The sequence below is a fragment of the Poromitra crassiceps genome (genome assembly GCF_964638095.1).
Source record: "Poromitra crassiceps genome assembly, chromosome: 6".
NCBI lineage: Eukaryota > Metazoa > Chordata > Actinopteri > Beryciformes > Melamphaidae > Poromitra > Poromitra crassiceps.
This window is the reverse complement of record NC_139627.1, coordinates 342,501-360,000: the sequence shown is the minus strand read 5'-3', so window position 1 is coordinate 360,000 and position 17,500 is coordinate 342,501. Positions and strand designations below refer to the sequence as shown.

The 17,500-nt window shown below is 44.2% G+C and overlaps 1 protein-coding gene across 1 annotated transcript in view; it reads left to right on the top strand.

Moving 5' to 3' along the window:
* Positions 1–17,500, top strand: part of plekhm2 (pleckstrin homology domain containing, family M (with RUN domain) member 2) — a 33,567-nt gene that overhangs the window by 6,374 nt on the left and 9,693 nt on the right. Inside the window, exons 7-17 of the mRNA XM_083639223.1 lie at positions 1,082–1,141; positions 5,336–5,606; positions 8,358–8,730; positions 9,898–10,370; positions 11,648–11,717; positions 12,046–12,136; positions 13,063–13,127; positions 14,058–14,146; positions 15,070–15,202; positions 16,126–16,316; positions 16,977–17,042. Of these exons, the coding sequence (XP_083495349.1) occupies positions 1,082–1,141; positions 5,336–5,606; positions 8,358–8,730; positions 9,898–10,370; positions 11,648–11,717; positions 12,046–12,136; positions 13,063–13,127; positions 14,058–14,146; positions 15,070–15,202; positions 16,126–16,316; positions 16,977–17,042 (1,882 nt within the window). The remainder of the gene's footprint in view (positions 1–1,081; positions 1,142–5,335; positions 5,607–8,357; positions 8,731–9,897; positions 10,371–11,647; positions 11,718–12,045; positions 12,137–13,062; positions 13,128–14,057; positions 14,147–15,069; positions 15,203–16,125; positions 16,317–16,976; positions 17,043–17,500) is intronic.

Here is a 17,500-nt window from a genome sequence, read left to right as displayed (position 1 = left end):
CCTGATATCATATGAAACTAGAAGACCTAAGGTATCCAGTGGTACCAACCCTGTCATGCTAGCTTGTCGGGGAGGGGGCTAAATAACGTTCCAAAGTTAGGCTAAATTTGGGCGAGGGAAAAACTGGCATGGCCATTGTGAAAGGGCTCCCTTGACCTCTCACCTCAAAATATCTGAATGAAAATGGGTTCTATGGGTACCCACAAGTCTCCCCTTTACTGATAAGGTAGCATTTCTCCATAGGGTAGCCCAACCCATAGATATGTTGGTATAATACACTTTGATTACCAGTATATATTTTGCTCTTTTTATCAAATGAGTACTTAGCTATAATTGGGTCATTGAGTGATGGGGTTACAGTAGAAGTGCGCGGTCAGTTGTGAGGACATCTGTTTTTGTGGCCCTCTCTATATCATCAACGTTGCTCATCTCTGATATACACTCATTGTACTTTGATTTTCTTGCTGTATGAATTTGCCCTCTGGTTTTTCCGTGTGTCTGATCTGAGCACATTGATAGGTCAAGCACACACTCTTACAATCAATCAATCAATCTTTATTAGCAGACACAAGGTCCAATAAAAAACACACAGTAAAAAAAACAACAACACAACATCAAACAATTACACAATTAACATCAGCACATCAAAAAATACTACAATAAGAGCCTACAAGAGAGTACAGTGTACGACGGCACTCATTCTTATGGTGGTGTCAAGTTAACGGCATATTGACAACCCGAGGTCGGCTTGTGACTTCTAGATACTCCAAGCTTGCAAAGGCCGATGGTTACAAAACGTTTTGGAATAGTGCGTGTCGTCGACACAGAGACTGTAGCCGTCTGATTAGGGTGAGGCCAGTGCTCAATGTAAATGCTTTCCCCCCCATCACTATCCACAAACTACCGAGTCACCTCCTCCATTTTAGTCCCCTCATGTCTATTATTTCCTGCCATGTCTGTTATCATGTGTATTATTATATGTGTATTATATTTTCTTTCGTATCTTTCTTTGTACCATTGCCTCTCTATCTCCTGTCTCCACTTTCCCTCTAATGTTCAATCTTATCCCTCCTTTTTTTAGATTATGATTTTGGTGACATCTTCCCCGTGTTGCAGTCACTGCCAAGTGCAGACTGGGAAGGTGGGACATTGGTTAACCCCTCCTCTCCCCTCCCCCCTCCCCTCCCCTCCCCTCCCCTCCCCTCATAGCATCACGCATGGCCATCCTGCAAGTTTGTGCTCAATGCATGCTGGCTCCTCTCTGGGCAATTAGACTTGTTCAGAAGCAAAGTGCAGCTAGATGCTAACCAGCTTGATCAATGGGGCATGATGAAAATACCTTGTACTTGGAAAATGGGTTAAATGAAGGTATATTGTTTAGGATCTTAAAGTCATGATTTTTATATGGCATTTATTTCTTATACATTCTTAAAACTAGCCAATAAATAAGCTGATATATAAAAAAAAAAGAGAGAGAGAGATTAGATCATTTTTACACGGAGAAACGGAGAAATCACCCAAAATAAGGAGTTACTGTGGAACTTGTTTCTTATTTGTTTAAGTTGACGTGATCATTAGTCAATCTCGCTTATTTTATAAGTGTTTATTTTATTTTTTACTCGTATCAAAGCCAGTTATCTGTCAGGGCTCTGAGGTAACCAATGTAGATGAGATGGCGCTTTGTGGGAACTTGAGGGACGATTACAGAGTAGTATTTTCACTGACAGTACATTGTGACTGTGCACAGCAGTGATGTCTTTTGACTTCAGAAGAAGATATAGCGCATACACATCTTACACAATACTAATATTGACTGTTGGTAAGTTTGGGAAGAAGCACTCTTCTGTAGGGATGCACCGATATGAACATTTTGGCCGATACCGATAACCGATATTAACATTGCTGTTATGGGCGATAAGCGATATTTACCGTTGTCGATATGATCTGTATAAAAACACATTTCTATCATAATCAAATGTTGTACTGCAAAAAACACGTGTGAATTTGCAAAAGTTATGCATTTCTTTATTTCCAAAACATTTGTAAAAGCCCATAAATTATATATTTACTGCATTGTTTCCTCTCAATGTGACAGTTTTGGCTGATACCGATAGCCGATATTATCATTGCAACATCGGACCGATGCCGATATGTTAAAAAATGACTAACATCCGCCGATACCGATGCGATTGCAGATGTATCGTGCATCCCTACTCTTCTGTTCTCTTGGGACTTCAGTGTTGAATGTGTTCAGGAAGCTGTGAGGTCTGTCATGTTATCACACAGAGTCTGTCATGTCATGTCATCATTGTCATGTCATGTCAGGTCAGTAGGGGTGTCACGATACACTCAGTTCACGATACGATACGATACACGATATTGGGTTCACGATAACGATACGATATTTTAACAATATTTTTTTGTGATTGATTTGTAAGTTGAGGGGGCATCCTCCACGCTAATTTGAGTAATTTCACCATTTCCATCCTCCGTGTCTGTAACGTCCCTCATCTGTACAAACAAAGCAAGGAAAAGGAGAGCGAGCATGCAATCAGAGGCAGATCAGTGCCACCATGTTCAGCTTCTTTTTCTCGCGATATGAGATTTCATCTCAACGATACATATTGTCACGTTTTGATATCGCGATATATTGTGGGACGATATATTGTGACATCCCTACAGGTCAGGTCTGTCATGCTATCACAGAGGGAAATCCGCGCTTCCGCTGATGAACCTTGCAAACCGGTGCCTCTCACACCAGGTGCCTCTCACACCAGGTGCCTCTCACACCAGGTGCCTCTCACACCAGGTGCCTCTCACACCAGGTGCCTCTCACACCAGGCACAGCAGGACTATGTGAATAAGGAAAGATGAGATCTGGAGCACACGGTCAAATTCAGCAATTTATTCAGATGCAAACAGAGACTGATGTTTCGACACTACAAGTGTCTTCCTCAGAGTCAGAACCAACCATGCTATGCCAGTGTTCCTCTGTGGATCCTAACCTCACTCTGTGTTCCTCCTCTGTGGAACCATCCGAACTCACTCTGCCTTCTTGTGGACTCACAAGTGAAATGCTTGCTGCAGCTGGTACTTACTCTGTCTGCTGTCAATCTGTCTCCAGCACAGTGTATCTGTCTGTCTGTCTGTCTGTCTGTCCGGTGTATCTTTTTGTAAAGTCCTCTCTTCCTGTCTGGATGTATGTGGCACTGGTCCAGGTTGAGCCAAACTCCTGTATACCGATGCAGCAATGAACCGATCTCACTATATTAGCCACGGTTTTGTCACCATAGAGGCTCAGCTACACTGAAGGGACATGATGGTTTTGTCACCGTAGCGTTATGCTTCTGTTGAAAGGTTGGCGCGACGTTTTCACCACGTTTCACTTCAGCATCATCTGCTAGCACTTAGCTAGCTGCACTTAGCTGCTAAGAATGTGCACAAGTCCATTTTCTCATGGTTGACTATTCAGTGCATTTGTCTCAATGAAAATGTGCATATTGGATAGGAAGAAGTCCACGCTGGGCTTTTGTGTGGCTTTCATAACTGCTCATGAAAACGGCTAAAAGAGGATGAGTACAAAACAATAGCAGAGGAAGTGTGGACGGTGTTTTTAAATGACACCAGCATCTCTGGGGTGCTCATTGCCATAGCTCCTACCCAGCTTGAGCGCCACAGAGTTGGAGCAATCTGTTAAAAATAATTTTAAGAATGTATCTCAATCATTTCAAAATCTTTAGCGACCGATAACAAATGTTGACACAGATGATCCCTGCGAATATTCAACTCTTCAGGTCCGGAAGTGAAGTTGGACCTGGGCCTGTGCCACTGTTGCCTGTGCATCATGTGCCTGTGTCTTCTGCATCCTGTTGTACATGAGAACATCGTCACTACAATCATCCAGTCTATTACAGCTCAAATCACATTCAGCTGAAAGAGTTCCAAATATAAACATGCTTATTTGGGGCCAGATAGATTGAGTTGATGAGCGTATGCTAAAGTATCCCTATTGAGCCTGCTATCACTCAACACAGTGAATGACTGTGAAACTGTTAGCATGACGCACCGGAGTGAGTGATCTTCTGGTGACACATGGATGGTTTTGGTGTCTACGTTCTCATCATTGAAGAGGTCAGTTGTCCAGCGGTCAACTAGCAGCCTATTCATAGCTTTCAAGGGGCGTTACGTAAGTACAAGGAACGCCCATTCTGGCGGTCAAAACTCAAAACAACAATGGCGCTGAACACTGACCAGACGCAGCTCCAGCAAAAAGCGGTCTTTTTTCCACCAGTTTCCAGTCAGGAATATTTAGACCATCTATCAAGCGTTGAAAAAGAACGATATCTAAACAAACTGCACGTTTTGGGCACTTCAAACAAACCGAACTATCGTTAACGTTACTGTCCAACACATGGCAGTTCGGAGAAATTGTTTCACAACAAACTGCGTGCGGAGTGCGGACTCGTTTTTATAATGTTGTGGAGAGAGAGCACAGCCCTCGTCGCGTGTGAAGAGAGAGGGAGAACGGGTGAGACAGAAGCAAACTATTTTTTGCAGATCTCAAAAGCAGGTAAACCACTGTGGGATTAGTGAGACTATTGCTAAAAGAGAAGATACTGTGGTGATGCCTGTGCTGTCTTCCGCTCAAACAGTACTTAGCAGTACTGTTTGACCGTCAGGTGGGCGTTCCCGGCATCACGTAACGCCCCTTGAAAGCTATGAATAACCAAAGCTCAGTGTATGCTTTTTAAAGGATAAGTTCACCCAAAAATAAACATGCAGTCATTATCTACTTGCGCCATGCTGATGGAAGGACGCGTGAAGTTTTTTATTCCACAAAAAAACATTCTTGGAGTTTCACAGCAAAACACTGCTGCAGAATTCTCCTAAACGATTTAAGTGAATGGTGACCAACTTTCAAACATAAAAAAACAACAACAGGAAAACAAAATGCCTCCATTCTGCTCACCTGGCGTAATCCAAGTTTCCACAAGCCCTGAGATGCCAAGTTGACTTGAAAACAGGTAATTTACACCCTGTTAATTTCAGCTAAAAAAGGCTAACTTGGCATCTCACTTCTTTTACTTATTTTTTTTACGTTTGAAAGTTGGTCACCATCCACTTCAATCGTTTAGGAGAATTCTGCAGCCGTGTTTTGCTGTGAAACTCCATGGATGTTTTGTGGATGACAAAACGTCACCCATTGGCATGGGGCTGATTTTTTGGGCGAATTTACTGTATCCTTTAATTAGCGTTTTTACAGCGTATGCAAGTAAATGCGCGTCACTGCTGCGTTTGCGTTAATCCAGTGTCTTGGTCTTGCCCATCATGGTAGAGGGTGACCTGACCGACCCGGCCAGCTGCCCGCGATCCAGCGGTTCGGATCCCCAGACGGTCATCAGCGACTCTGTGGTTCTCGGTGCCGGGGTGGTCATGGTGAAGGTAGCCCCCCCTCCCCTCGCCCACAGCCCCGCCTCCAGACACAACCCCTTCAACGAGGACTCCGACACCAACACCTCGGCCGACGCCACGCCCGTCCACGTGGCCAGCCGCCGGGACGCCGGCGACGAAATGGAGACCACCAGCAACGAGCTGGAGGTCATCAGGTAGCTAGATCCTCCTCATCTCCGCAGTCCACACCATCAAGTAAACTCACAAACCTTCTACAACAACGTGTTGCTCATGGTTCTGTTGTGCCCCATTGTGCCAATAAGCACAGATGTTGGAAAAGGTTGCATTGAGAGACATCAGGTTATCAGAGAGTCTTTAATGGCACAAGTGTTACCAGCTCAAATATAAGATCCACTATTATGTTAGTATATGTTAAAGGCTAACTAAACCCTTTAACCATTGTATATGGCTATTGAGTAGTGTTGCTGAAGGATTCTTGGAAAAATCTCCACATTTGAGAGTAAACTGTTAGAATTCCCCATGGTGTAAGCCTATCACAGTATCTGTTTATACAACGCTGTGTAGCCTCCATGCTGTAACAAGATTACCACAGTATCTGTTTATACAACGCTGTGTAGCCTCCATGGTGTGAAAAGCCACAGTATCTGTTTATACAACGCTGTGTAGCCTCCATGGTGTGAAAAGCCACAGTATCTGTTTATACAACGCTGTGTAGCCTCCATGGTGTGAAAAGCCACAGTATCTGTTTATACAACGCTGTGTAGCCTCCATGGTGTGAAAAGCCACAGTATCTGTTTATACAACGCTGTGTAGCCTCCATGGTGTAACAAGACTATCACAGTATCTGTTTATACAACGCTGTGTAGCCTCCATGGTGTGAAAAGCCACAGTATCTGTTTATACAACGCTGTGTAGCCTCCATGCTGTAACAAGACTATCACAGTATCTGTTTATACAACGCTGTGTAGCCTCCATGCTGTAACAAGACTACCACAGTATCTGTTTATACAACGCTGTGTAGTAGGGATCGACCGATATCAGTTTTTCAGGGCCGATACCGATATCGATTATTGGTAATCAAAATGACCGATAGCCGATATTTGGAACCGATATACATTTGCATTTGGAAAAATAAAAATCTTGGTGTCAAAATTTTAAATAACACAACTCGTTGTGGAAATGCATTTTCCTCAGTTTATCTAACTGCAATATTAATTGAAAATATTCACATTAAAGTGTTGATCTGTGTGTGTATGTGTGTGTGTGTGTGTGTGTGTGTGTGTGTCACAACCTATAACCTGTTCCCATTTCCATGTGTATGCTCACTCTAGTGGAGACTTGGGAACATCAACTGTGGAGACAAGGGTGTATTCACACCTCTAGGTCGTTTGGCTTTGGTTGGATTCAGGGGCTTAATTTATACAATTGTTGCATTTGTGCCTTGGTTCGTTTGTGTTCACACAGCCACAAATCAAACCGGTAAATACAGTAAGAAAGCAACACATCTGACTACAGTGTGTAGGCTCCAATAAAACAGGACAGGTTGCTGATATGGGATGGGATTCATGGCTTCTGTTCAGATATGACAGACGACATGTTTCCAACCATATAAAGTTAGTCAGACTTTTCTAGTAGAACAATGTAGCCTACTATATCTTATACTGAAGTAGAACCATACTGTAACTGTAGTAGCCTAGGCTACATTACAGGTTCATTTGAACAAAACATTAATTAGAGCAGCTTATGGAATTTATAAATGTCCTTTGTAGCAGTGTAGAGTCTAAATATCTGCAAATGACATCTCAAAGACAGGATGCTGTTGAGAAATATTTGAGGCTGTCTTCAATTCTGCTAAAACAGCATTGGAGAGTTTTATGCTGTTGGTATCCTATTTTATGGTTAAGTAGCCTATATTTGCATGCCTACTCATGGCTGCAGACAGTAGTGTCACGAGCAGAGCCGTGATCCCAGTCTCATCTCTCTCTCTCACACAGCTGCAGATGGTTAAGTGACGTTAACGAGCAGGCCACTTTGTGCAAGCCGTGTGCCGTGTGCTCTCTCTCTCTCCCTCTCTTTATCTATCTCTCCCTCTCTCTGCCTCGCGCAAATGCGGGACAGCGTCTCAATTTGCGGGACGCGTGAAAAGTGTTGAAAATGCGGCGCAGTCCTGCACAAAGCGGGACAGATGGTCACTTATCACTGCAAGAAAGTGCATTCGGCGGATTTCAACTCACGCTTCTATCAAACCTACCGTATCTCCACGCTTAATTTGCACTGCATGCCATGCAGCCAGGGAGCGCTTCATACGAATCATCTACTAATAAGAATGATAGATCAGACGATTGTGGTGTTTATGCAATGTCAGCCTAGATAACTATGATGTTTATTCACTTTATTGCAAGCTTGGCAGCCTGCTGCGGACTGCGGACTGTCAGCCAGTCCGCTGCGCTGCACAGACCCACACGGCACGCTGTTGAATGAAGGCACAAGGCAGCTCGGATTTCATCTGAGAAGCCCTCTGATAGGCTAATACTCACCAATCAGATAGCGCTGTGGGCAGGACATTTGCACAGCAGCAACACAGAGCAGCAACACAGAGAAACACACAGGCTGTTAGAGCTGCATTCTGAGCCAATAGCGCATTTTTTAATTAATTTATTATATCGGCAAACAGCCAATGAAAATGCCGATACAGATAATCGGCAAAATGCTGAATATCGGCCATAATAATCGGCCAAACTGATAATCGGTCGACCCCTACTGTGTAGCCTCCATGGTGTGAAAAGCCACAGTATCTGTTTATACAACGCTGTGTAGCCTCCATGGTGTGAAAAGCCACAGTATCTGGGCTGGCAGGTTACTTACTATGCTCTCAATTTGTCTGAATAGTTCATCCAACTGTATTTAGATTGGAGGAACTACAGCTAACCACTCTGGTCTTCCAGGCTGGCCAGACGGAGGAAATCAGCCAAGAAGCGACGAGGGAAAGGCTCCACAGACTCCAACAGCAGCATCCATAACTCCGCCTCCTCGGAGCAGGCGGAGCTGGACAACGGCCTCCAGGATGCAGAGGACGGAGCGGTGCTGGGGGAGGATGAGGATGTGTTGAGCTGCAGTGCGGGGGCAGAGAGAGTGAGGAGGAGGAGCAGGAAGGGAACGGGGGATGGAGAGGAGGAGGGGGCGGACGGCCTCTTACGGCTCCCGGAGATGACGGACACGTCCATGGACAGAGTGGGGCAGCCCCTCCGCCACGTCATGGACCATCTCAACGGGGCTCTGGATGGGGGGGAAGCCTGGGAACCACCTGAAGAGGAGGAGGTAGGGATGTTCATGATTTCTTTTTTCAATATTTTATTTTCAACCTTTTTAAACAACACATGAACAAGGCAAACAAACAGGCTCCGACACAGGAAAACAAACGAAAAGAAAAACATACATATATTATCGACATTCATTATTATGTCATGCTACCAGTCGCATAAGGTGTTTATATGCTTGTATAAGAGATATTGTGTCCAGGATCCCACACAGGGGGTGTGTGAGAAACCATCCGGGCGAGTCACCCGTCGCCCCCAACCTCAATGAGGGAGGCTAGAAATGGGTCCCAAATAGCTGAAAGTTTATTAAGCGAGTTGGTCCTCAGGAACCGGAGTCTCTCCATCCGTATAACAGAGGTCATATCCGTCAGCCACAATTGAAAAGAGGGTGAAGAGGGGGACTTCCATTCCTTCAGGAGGAGTTTCTTGGCAACAGTTGTCCCCTGTGTCAGAGACTGTTGCACAGCTGTAGGGAAGTTCAGAGAGGACTCTGAGCAGCCGAAGATGCGAGTTCTGCCTCTGGCTGAAGAGTTATTCTGTAGGCTTAGAGTACCAGTCAAATATTTTGGCCCAGAATCTCGTCAGTGAAGGGCAGAACCAAAAGGCAGGAGATAGTGTTCCCTCTGACACCTGACACCTGTCACACAGTGGTGAGACAGAAGGGAAGATCTTCTGTAATTTCTGCTTGGAGTATTGGAGACGGTGAGCAGGGATGTTAATGATTAATCGACAATCGATTAATCAGTGTTAAGAATTTGATCAATCAAACATATAAGAACCGATGATCGACAATGTAGGCTATGTGCTCTTTTCTCTTATTTTCTTTCTGAAATTATTTAACACAACAAGGGCAAAATCTTTCAGACGGAGAAGAAAGCCAAGCAAGCAGACAAAAAGTTGACTGTGGGAGAATTACACCCAAAAGCAACAGTATTCATTGTAAACATTATAATACAATGTTGAAATGCAGCACGTCTACAAGCCCAATGACAGCTAATGCAGGGAGTTTGGTTGGTTGATGAACTTGTTGAGTAGGCCTAAAGACAGGTGTGAAAACCCACATTTTCTATTTTGTATCTCAAAAGCTTTATAATGCTTAATTAACATGACCAATTAATCGATTAAGGGAATTGATCAAACTTTGCCTCCCTAGGAGCAGGAGAAGACTAAGGAACGCAGCAGCAGAGACTCCCAGCCCCCCGTGCAGCAGCCCTTTCGAGAGGATCCAGGGGGCGAGCCACCTGACCCAACGTCTCACCCCCCTCTGGTCACCGGCCCTGACTTCCTGCAGGCCTCTCCTGCGCCTACAGACTTCTACTGCTTTACCCCCCACAGTCCAGACCCTGCCTGCTTTACCCCCCACAGTCCAGACCCTGCCTGCTTTACCCCCCACAGTCCAGACCCTGCTGCCGATGGTGGTGGCCACCATGACCCTGCAGGGCATGGCCAGTCGCAAGCTGTTCCTGGCAGCCATGAAGATGCGGGAGAGACAGAAGCAGCGGCGGGACAGGAGCCCGCCGTGAGCATGGGAGGGGAACTGCGAGAGGAGTCGGCAAATGAATTGGCAGCCGAGGAGGCAGAAGAAGAGCTGCATGGGGAGCAGCTCAGTCCGACAGACATCTCTCATCCTGCAGAGTTCAAGTAAGGAGCTCATGCAAATTAAATCACTCAATCACAGGCTCAATCCAAAGGTCTGGACTTCACCACACTTAGTGGCCTTAGGCCTTGGCCACACTGATCCGTGGTGTCTGTCTGTGTGCGTTCATTTCTCTGTTCACTTCCATTCATTTTCAATGACAGCTGTCCGACTGTCTGTGGAGCACTCAGAAGCGTACGTATCCAGAAAACTTGCATACGTTTTGATGGACAGAAAGTTGAACAGGGATGAACTTTTTCTGGATGGACGTATCGGATGGTCGGATGGTCGGATAGTCACTGTCCGTTTAGCCAATCAGAGTCGAGGTCTCGAGAGGAGGCGTTCAGAGATTTGTTTCAACTTTTCAAAGAAGATGCCGGCCGAGGCGGTGAAGGAGGCTATAATCAATGCTGTGTACACCACCCCGCTGTTGTACAACGTGATAGTCAGTGTCACCGTCTGATTTCACCATCTAATCTGGTCATTCAGTGGCATTTTATTGCCACATAAGTAACGTAGCGCACAGAGCTAATAGCTAGCTGATGCCAGCTTTATAGGCGGGTCGCCGACACCTTCAAGGCGCTTACCGCCACCTGCTGTACAAGTAGGTTACTTGTACATGCAACGGACATAAATCTATCCGTCTATCCGTTCTGTCCATTTTCTGACGGATCAGTGTGGCCAAGGCCTTAGCAGGCGAGTTCCCGGGGAGTCTGCGAGTGCTGAGGGCTGTCCAACACACGGGCCCTCAAGCTGCCTTTCTCCCGCCTTCCAGAGAGTCTGCTTGGGCTGCAGACTTCACCACACTTCACTCATTTAATTACCCACAATTCATTCATTGACATTGTAGTTTTTCCACTTGCTGAACAAAATAACTTATTATGAATGTGTAGGCCAGAAATAATGAACCACACCATGATACAGAAATATGTAGAAGTACAGGCCATAGAGGTAAGCAATATGCATTTTATTCTTGTAGTCTTTAGGCCCGTCTATCAGCAGCTTATTTAAAGCCTTGCAGTCTCTGGCCCTTGCAGACTGGATGTGAAGACGTAGACCACATCATGGTACGTACCACTGAAGTCCACACTGGCTCAGTCCACACACGTGGACCTTGGATTGGGCCGCATCAACTGTCACTTAAACTCTGACTTGAGTGAAAAGCACAGGCTAGTTTCATTCCTAAGCAAAAGTATGTTTATGGTTACCATCTCTATTGAGATGTACCTGTAGCTGAAAATCAACTATACGCCATCTTCTCACTTTCCTCTTGGTGTTTCAGGGTGGACAACAACCACTTGCTGCTCCTCATGATTCATGTGTTTCGAGAGAACGAGGAGCAGCTCTTCAAGGTAAAGATGTTACTCATGTCTATTTCCCAACCGTGATGATGTGCAGAAACCACAAACGTAAATATTTCTGCAGAACATGAGAATATAACGTATTTCCTTTAGTTGAATAGCGACAATCTGCTTCTTTAGCTTTAATCTGCCGAGTGACAAACTAATGTATGAAATCTCAGTAGCATGTTATGAAACTCAATAGCGTGTTATACCATGAGAGATGGTTCTTACAGCTTTTGAATGATCTGTACTGGCATGTAAAGTGTGCTACATACTGTACATCCATGTGATTGCCAGGAGCAGTGAGCAGTAGTGAGATTGATATTTGTGCCCCCAGATGGTGAGGATGAGTACAGGCCATATGGAGGGGGACCTGCAGCCTCTCTACCTGCTGCTGACTGACTGTTGCATCTACCTGCTCAGGAAGGGTAAGTGGCTGCCGCACACAGTGCTACCTACAGTATATAGACGGAATCTGTATTTATTTACATGTATTATGTCTCTAGTTTATATATTATATATATATTTATATATATTACTAGAAATCCTGTGCACTACGACAGGACTCTGAAGAGTGCCTGTGACATCACAGTTGAGCAATTGTGCATTGAGCAATTGTGCGCCATCGGCCCTTCAATCACAGTTGCTCGAGTGACATCACTGATGACATCACAACTGCTCGAGTGACATCACACTTGAGCAACTGTGTGCCGTGCCAACATTTGCCCAGGAAGTGATGATGTCACTTCTGTCACTTTTGTGACACAAAACGTGAATTACACCGCTACACACCTCACTGATGATGTCACTTTCGTGACTGACACCCAGACACCACCCACTCAGCCAATTGTACATTAGATGTACATTACCTTTATTTTATTTACCTATTGTCCGCCAATTGCACATGTTTTGATGTGACAGGGTCCTCCCCTCCCCTCTCTGGGGGTTACAATTAGCATAATTTGTGTTAGAGGAGAAAGATGCCTATATTGTTTCCATGGTGCTGAAAACAGTGTGGATATAATTAGCTTAAGAATTTGGGGGAATGAGTTAAAAAATCACAACATCTGAGTATCTAATAAAAGGTGTTTAGAAAAAAACTCCATGCAAGGATGTCCTGCAGATATTTAGTTGTTAGTAGTTAGCTAGTTAGTTAGTTAGTTAGTTAGTTGTACTGTATACTTCTTGTTTATGTGCAGCCATGGAGGTTAGATAATATTACTGCCCATGTGTCATTCATTTGAGATACAGAGCAAGAATAACTTGCAGGAGATGGTAGGAACGTACATTATTGTGCTCCTTGCATGTCTTTTATTTATGTAGTTTATAGTTTGACTTGTGCTGTGGTCCTCAGGTGCAGCGGAGAAGCCCTACACAGTGGAAGACGCTGTCTCTTATAATGAACTGGACTATGTTTCAGTAAGTGCCTCTTGCTTACCTAATTAGGTCAACTGCAGGGGGCGCTCTTTACACTTCCTGAAAGATTCAGTGCGATCGCACATAAAATGGCATAGCTGTGGCCAAACACAATTGCTCACTCACACACGGAGTCTTCGCATTCTTGTTATAGGGCACCATTAGAAAAGTTAAAAACACGCACATCCAGGTCGAATCTGGCAGGTGCAGAGCTTGAGAGAGGCTGGAACAGTGAATAAATAAAACTGCTCACACACTGCATGGGCTCCAGTGAAAATATTTATTGCACCGTTGCTGGTTCATCAGACAAAAGGACAGAGTGAGACGCCATCTTAAATACCCACATGGTCAAGTCACATGACTCAGTCACATGAGTACACAGTCATGTGACATTGGAGTATACAAAGAAGAGTAGAAGAATACATATAACATTACAGTACAAGTGAAATCAATAGTACATGTGAAGTGAGTGCAACACCAATGGTTTCAAATCAAGTGGAGAGAGCAAAGAAGAAGACTGTCTCCACAAAACACACAGTCCCTGCAGCAGGGAAGTGTGCACAGATAAACAAGTTAACTGCTCCATACATGTAGCAATTGGAGCAACAAGCAATACATAATCAATAATCAAAAATTGGCAAGGACGCTCATTAATGCACATTAATGCTATTTTTAGTAATGAGTTTCAAAATGGATAATACTGGATAAGTGTCCTTGCAAAGGAAATACACACAAAAAGCATGTCTATATAAATATACATAGAATTACACCATTCACTCATTCTTTTCAGCAATACGTGTTTTTATCACAGCATCGTAATGACAACAGGTTAACGGGATCATTTTCTTTCTGTCTCTTGTTGCTACATCATACAATTGGAAAGTGAATAATGAAAAAAAAGTGAAAAGTGTCGCACTGGTGTCTCTGTCCTAGGTGGGCCTTGACCAGCAGACGGTGATGGTGGTTTGCACTAATAGACGGAGACAGTTCCTGTTGGACACAGCTGATGCCTCGCTGACTGAGTGAGTGAGCACATGTTCCCTCAGCTCTTCTTTCTCACTTGTTGGACTCGTACATGGATCAGACACATCAAGAATGTCCTGCTATGACCAGAGGAGGTGCTAGTGCAGCCACCAGGACACATACATTTAATCTGGCTTCCCACCCATAGACACGGCCAATTGTGCCTGTAATGGACACCCCGACCAAGCCGGAGGTAACACGGGGGCTCGAACCAGTGACTCTTGTGTTGGTAGGCAGGGAATCTACCACTGCACTACCCGGGCGCCCAGATTGATGTAATTGTGGATAGATTTGTTTCCATTGGGTTGACGCACGGCGTCAAAGATCATCGGCTGCGACCTTCCTTCTGTGGCCTCTCTATACGCCACACACACGCATCAAGAGAAAGGGGGAGAAGGTGATGGGAGATCCCTCGCACCCCGCTTACTCCTTCTTCAAGCCCCTCCCCTCTGGTAGGAGGTAGGACATCTCGTTTTAAAAACAGTACATATCCTGAGGCTGTCTAACACCTCAACTCTAGCCCAAGAGCAAAGGCACTTTGTGCTAGAAGGGTTAACACCAGCTAGTTTTTTTGCACTTTATGACCAAAAGCACTTTAAAAAATAGTTTAGCACTTTCTTTTTAATACTTTTTAAGCATTTTAACCGAGCACTTTTAGCTCCCTGTGGCACTGTGGCACTCTGCTTTTTTAACAGGTCCCATGAGTTGTTTTTTAAAATGTCGTTACTGTCCTTTTTTATCACTTCCTTGATTTTGTATGTATGGAACTCTCTGCATCTGTCTCCTGTGATGGTGTGATTCTATGTGAGCACTTCTGCACCAAGACAATTTCCAATCAACCAAGTGTTGAAATGGGATATACGTCCATAGAGGGTCACAGCTTTATCACACATTCCCTGCCTGTTTCTCCCTCCTCCTCCAGCTGGCTCCTGACAGTGCTCAAGTCGGCCATGGTGAAGGGCTGTCGCGAGCCTCCCTACCCCTCTGTCCTGACCGATGCCACCATGGAGAAACTGGCCCTCACCAAGTTTGTCTCCCAGGAAGCTCACTGTGAGGTACACAAATGAAAAGTATACATTTTGTCAGATTAGCGATAATCCCCGCTATATTTCTTGTCATATAATTATCATTTGTATAACTAGATTAAGTGTCCTCTAAACCTCCCAAAAGTGTGTTTTCCATGGAGACTCGCAGAGATCAACATTATCTTAAAACGCTGTAAAAAGGAGAGACGCATGGCAAAGGTTATTGTAGTTAAGTGATTTTTATGAATGTACATGGACTCATATTTCTGCGTTAGATGTGAGACGCTGTTTTTGCCGAGTCGTGACTTGTGCTTTAATCGCTGTAATCATTCATATTGTGCATGAAAAAGATGAGAGGTGTGGGTTACAATGGAAAAATAGCAGTTTGACTTGCAGAAAGTTTTGATTATTTGGATTAATTATCCTGAAGGTCTTTTCAGACCAAAAGGGAATAATAATCCGTGTGAATAAATCTCACGGAAGAAAATAAAAAAATAACACATTTATCTTTATGGGACGATTCAGACCAAATCAAAATTTGGTGCAGATTTTTTTTTTTTTTTTTTTGGTGTTAATTTTTGTGTGTTTGGATTATTTTCTTTTGGTCTGAAAAAAGAATCAGCTTGGGAGTGTAATACATCATCTTACTATTGTAACAGCTAAAGATGGCTCACAAACGCAGGTGGATTTGAGTCCATGTAAAAAGCATTGTGGTACTGTATGTATGTATGTATGTACGTATCTATATGTATGTATGTATATTAGAAGAACATGTGAAAATGAGTGAATAGGCCAGTTTATATTTACCAGCTGCGACAGCGTGTGGCTGCCTGGTATTGTTTTCACCACAATTAAAATGACCAGAACTGGTCATTTTACTATTTTGGTGAATATATGTAGTTCTTAGAAATGTTTGGAAATCAATTTTTCTCTCATCCTCTTCACCTCTCCAGGTGTCTGAGGTGGCTATCCGGCTGTATTCTCTGGTCCACTGGGAGGATCCTATGGACATGACCTTGTCCCCCCAGGGTGGCCCACCGTGCTTCAGAGAGTCCTGCAGTACCAAGGAGGGTGCTCTGCTGTACCGGGCCGGTACCACCTACCTGGGAAAGGAGCTGTGGAAGAGCTGCTACCTCGTCCTCAGGTCCACATCCACCCCCTTCCCTAACTCCTGTTCTTTCTTGTATGCGGATTGTGTCTAGACATGCTTTAGCTGCATGCAGGGCTGGGCAATATATCCATATCATGATATGAGACTATATCGTCTTACATTTTGAATATCGTATGGTGATATGGTAAGTGTTGTCTTTTCCTGCTTTTAAAGGCTGCATTACAGTAAAGTCATGTCACTTCTGAACTTACCAGACTGTTCTAGCTGCTCTATTATTTGCCTTTACCCACTTAGTCATTATATCCACCTTACTGATGATTATTTATCACAAATTTCATGATGTGAATATTTTGTGAAAGCACCAAGTTAAAGCTGAACATTTAGCCCACTTTGTAGAAAATACAGAGATATACTGTATATTGTGTATCGCCATTTAGCCTAAAAATATAGAGATATGATTTTTGGGCAATAGCAGGAGTACATGTACACTTGCTGTTATAATGAATCTCCAGACTCATCATCGCATCACGTCATTTCTCCTTGTAATAATCATTTCCTTTAAAACTGACATGAAGCACCTTGTATCCTGACACTCCATTATGTACGAGTCGGTTATGATCTTAGTTTCCTGCTGTTTAATATTCAAAACATGTTTTGATGTGAATATGAATGATTGTCCTCTTTTCTCTGCAGCAAGGGGATTCTATACCAGTATGCAGAGAGAACTGACATCACACCACTGCTGTCCATCACCATGGGGTAAGCTTCCACTCACCGGAAGATCAACCCGGGAATGGTTCATTCATTGACTACGTTTACATTCACACAATATTCCGGTTTTTACCCTTATTCCGAAAAAGATGATATTCCGGGTAAGCTGGCTAATGAAAATGAATATTCCATGTCCTACGGCTACGTTCATTCATCAATTCACTCACTCACTCATCTTAATCTGTCCCCTGGCGGCTGTTACGGTGCACCAACATACCTACTGGCTGTGTCCTCTGTCCTGATGTATGACCATGTTGGCTGTGTCTTCTGTCCTGATGTGTGACCATGTTGGCTGTGTCTTCTGTCCTGATGTATGACCATGTTGGCTGTGTCCTCTGTCCTGATGTGTGACCATGTTGGCTGTGTCTTCTGTCCTGATGTTTGACCATGTTGGCTGTGTCTTCTGTCCTGATGTGTGACCATGTTGGCTGTGTCTTCTGTCCTGA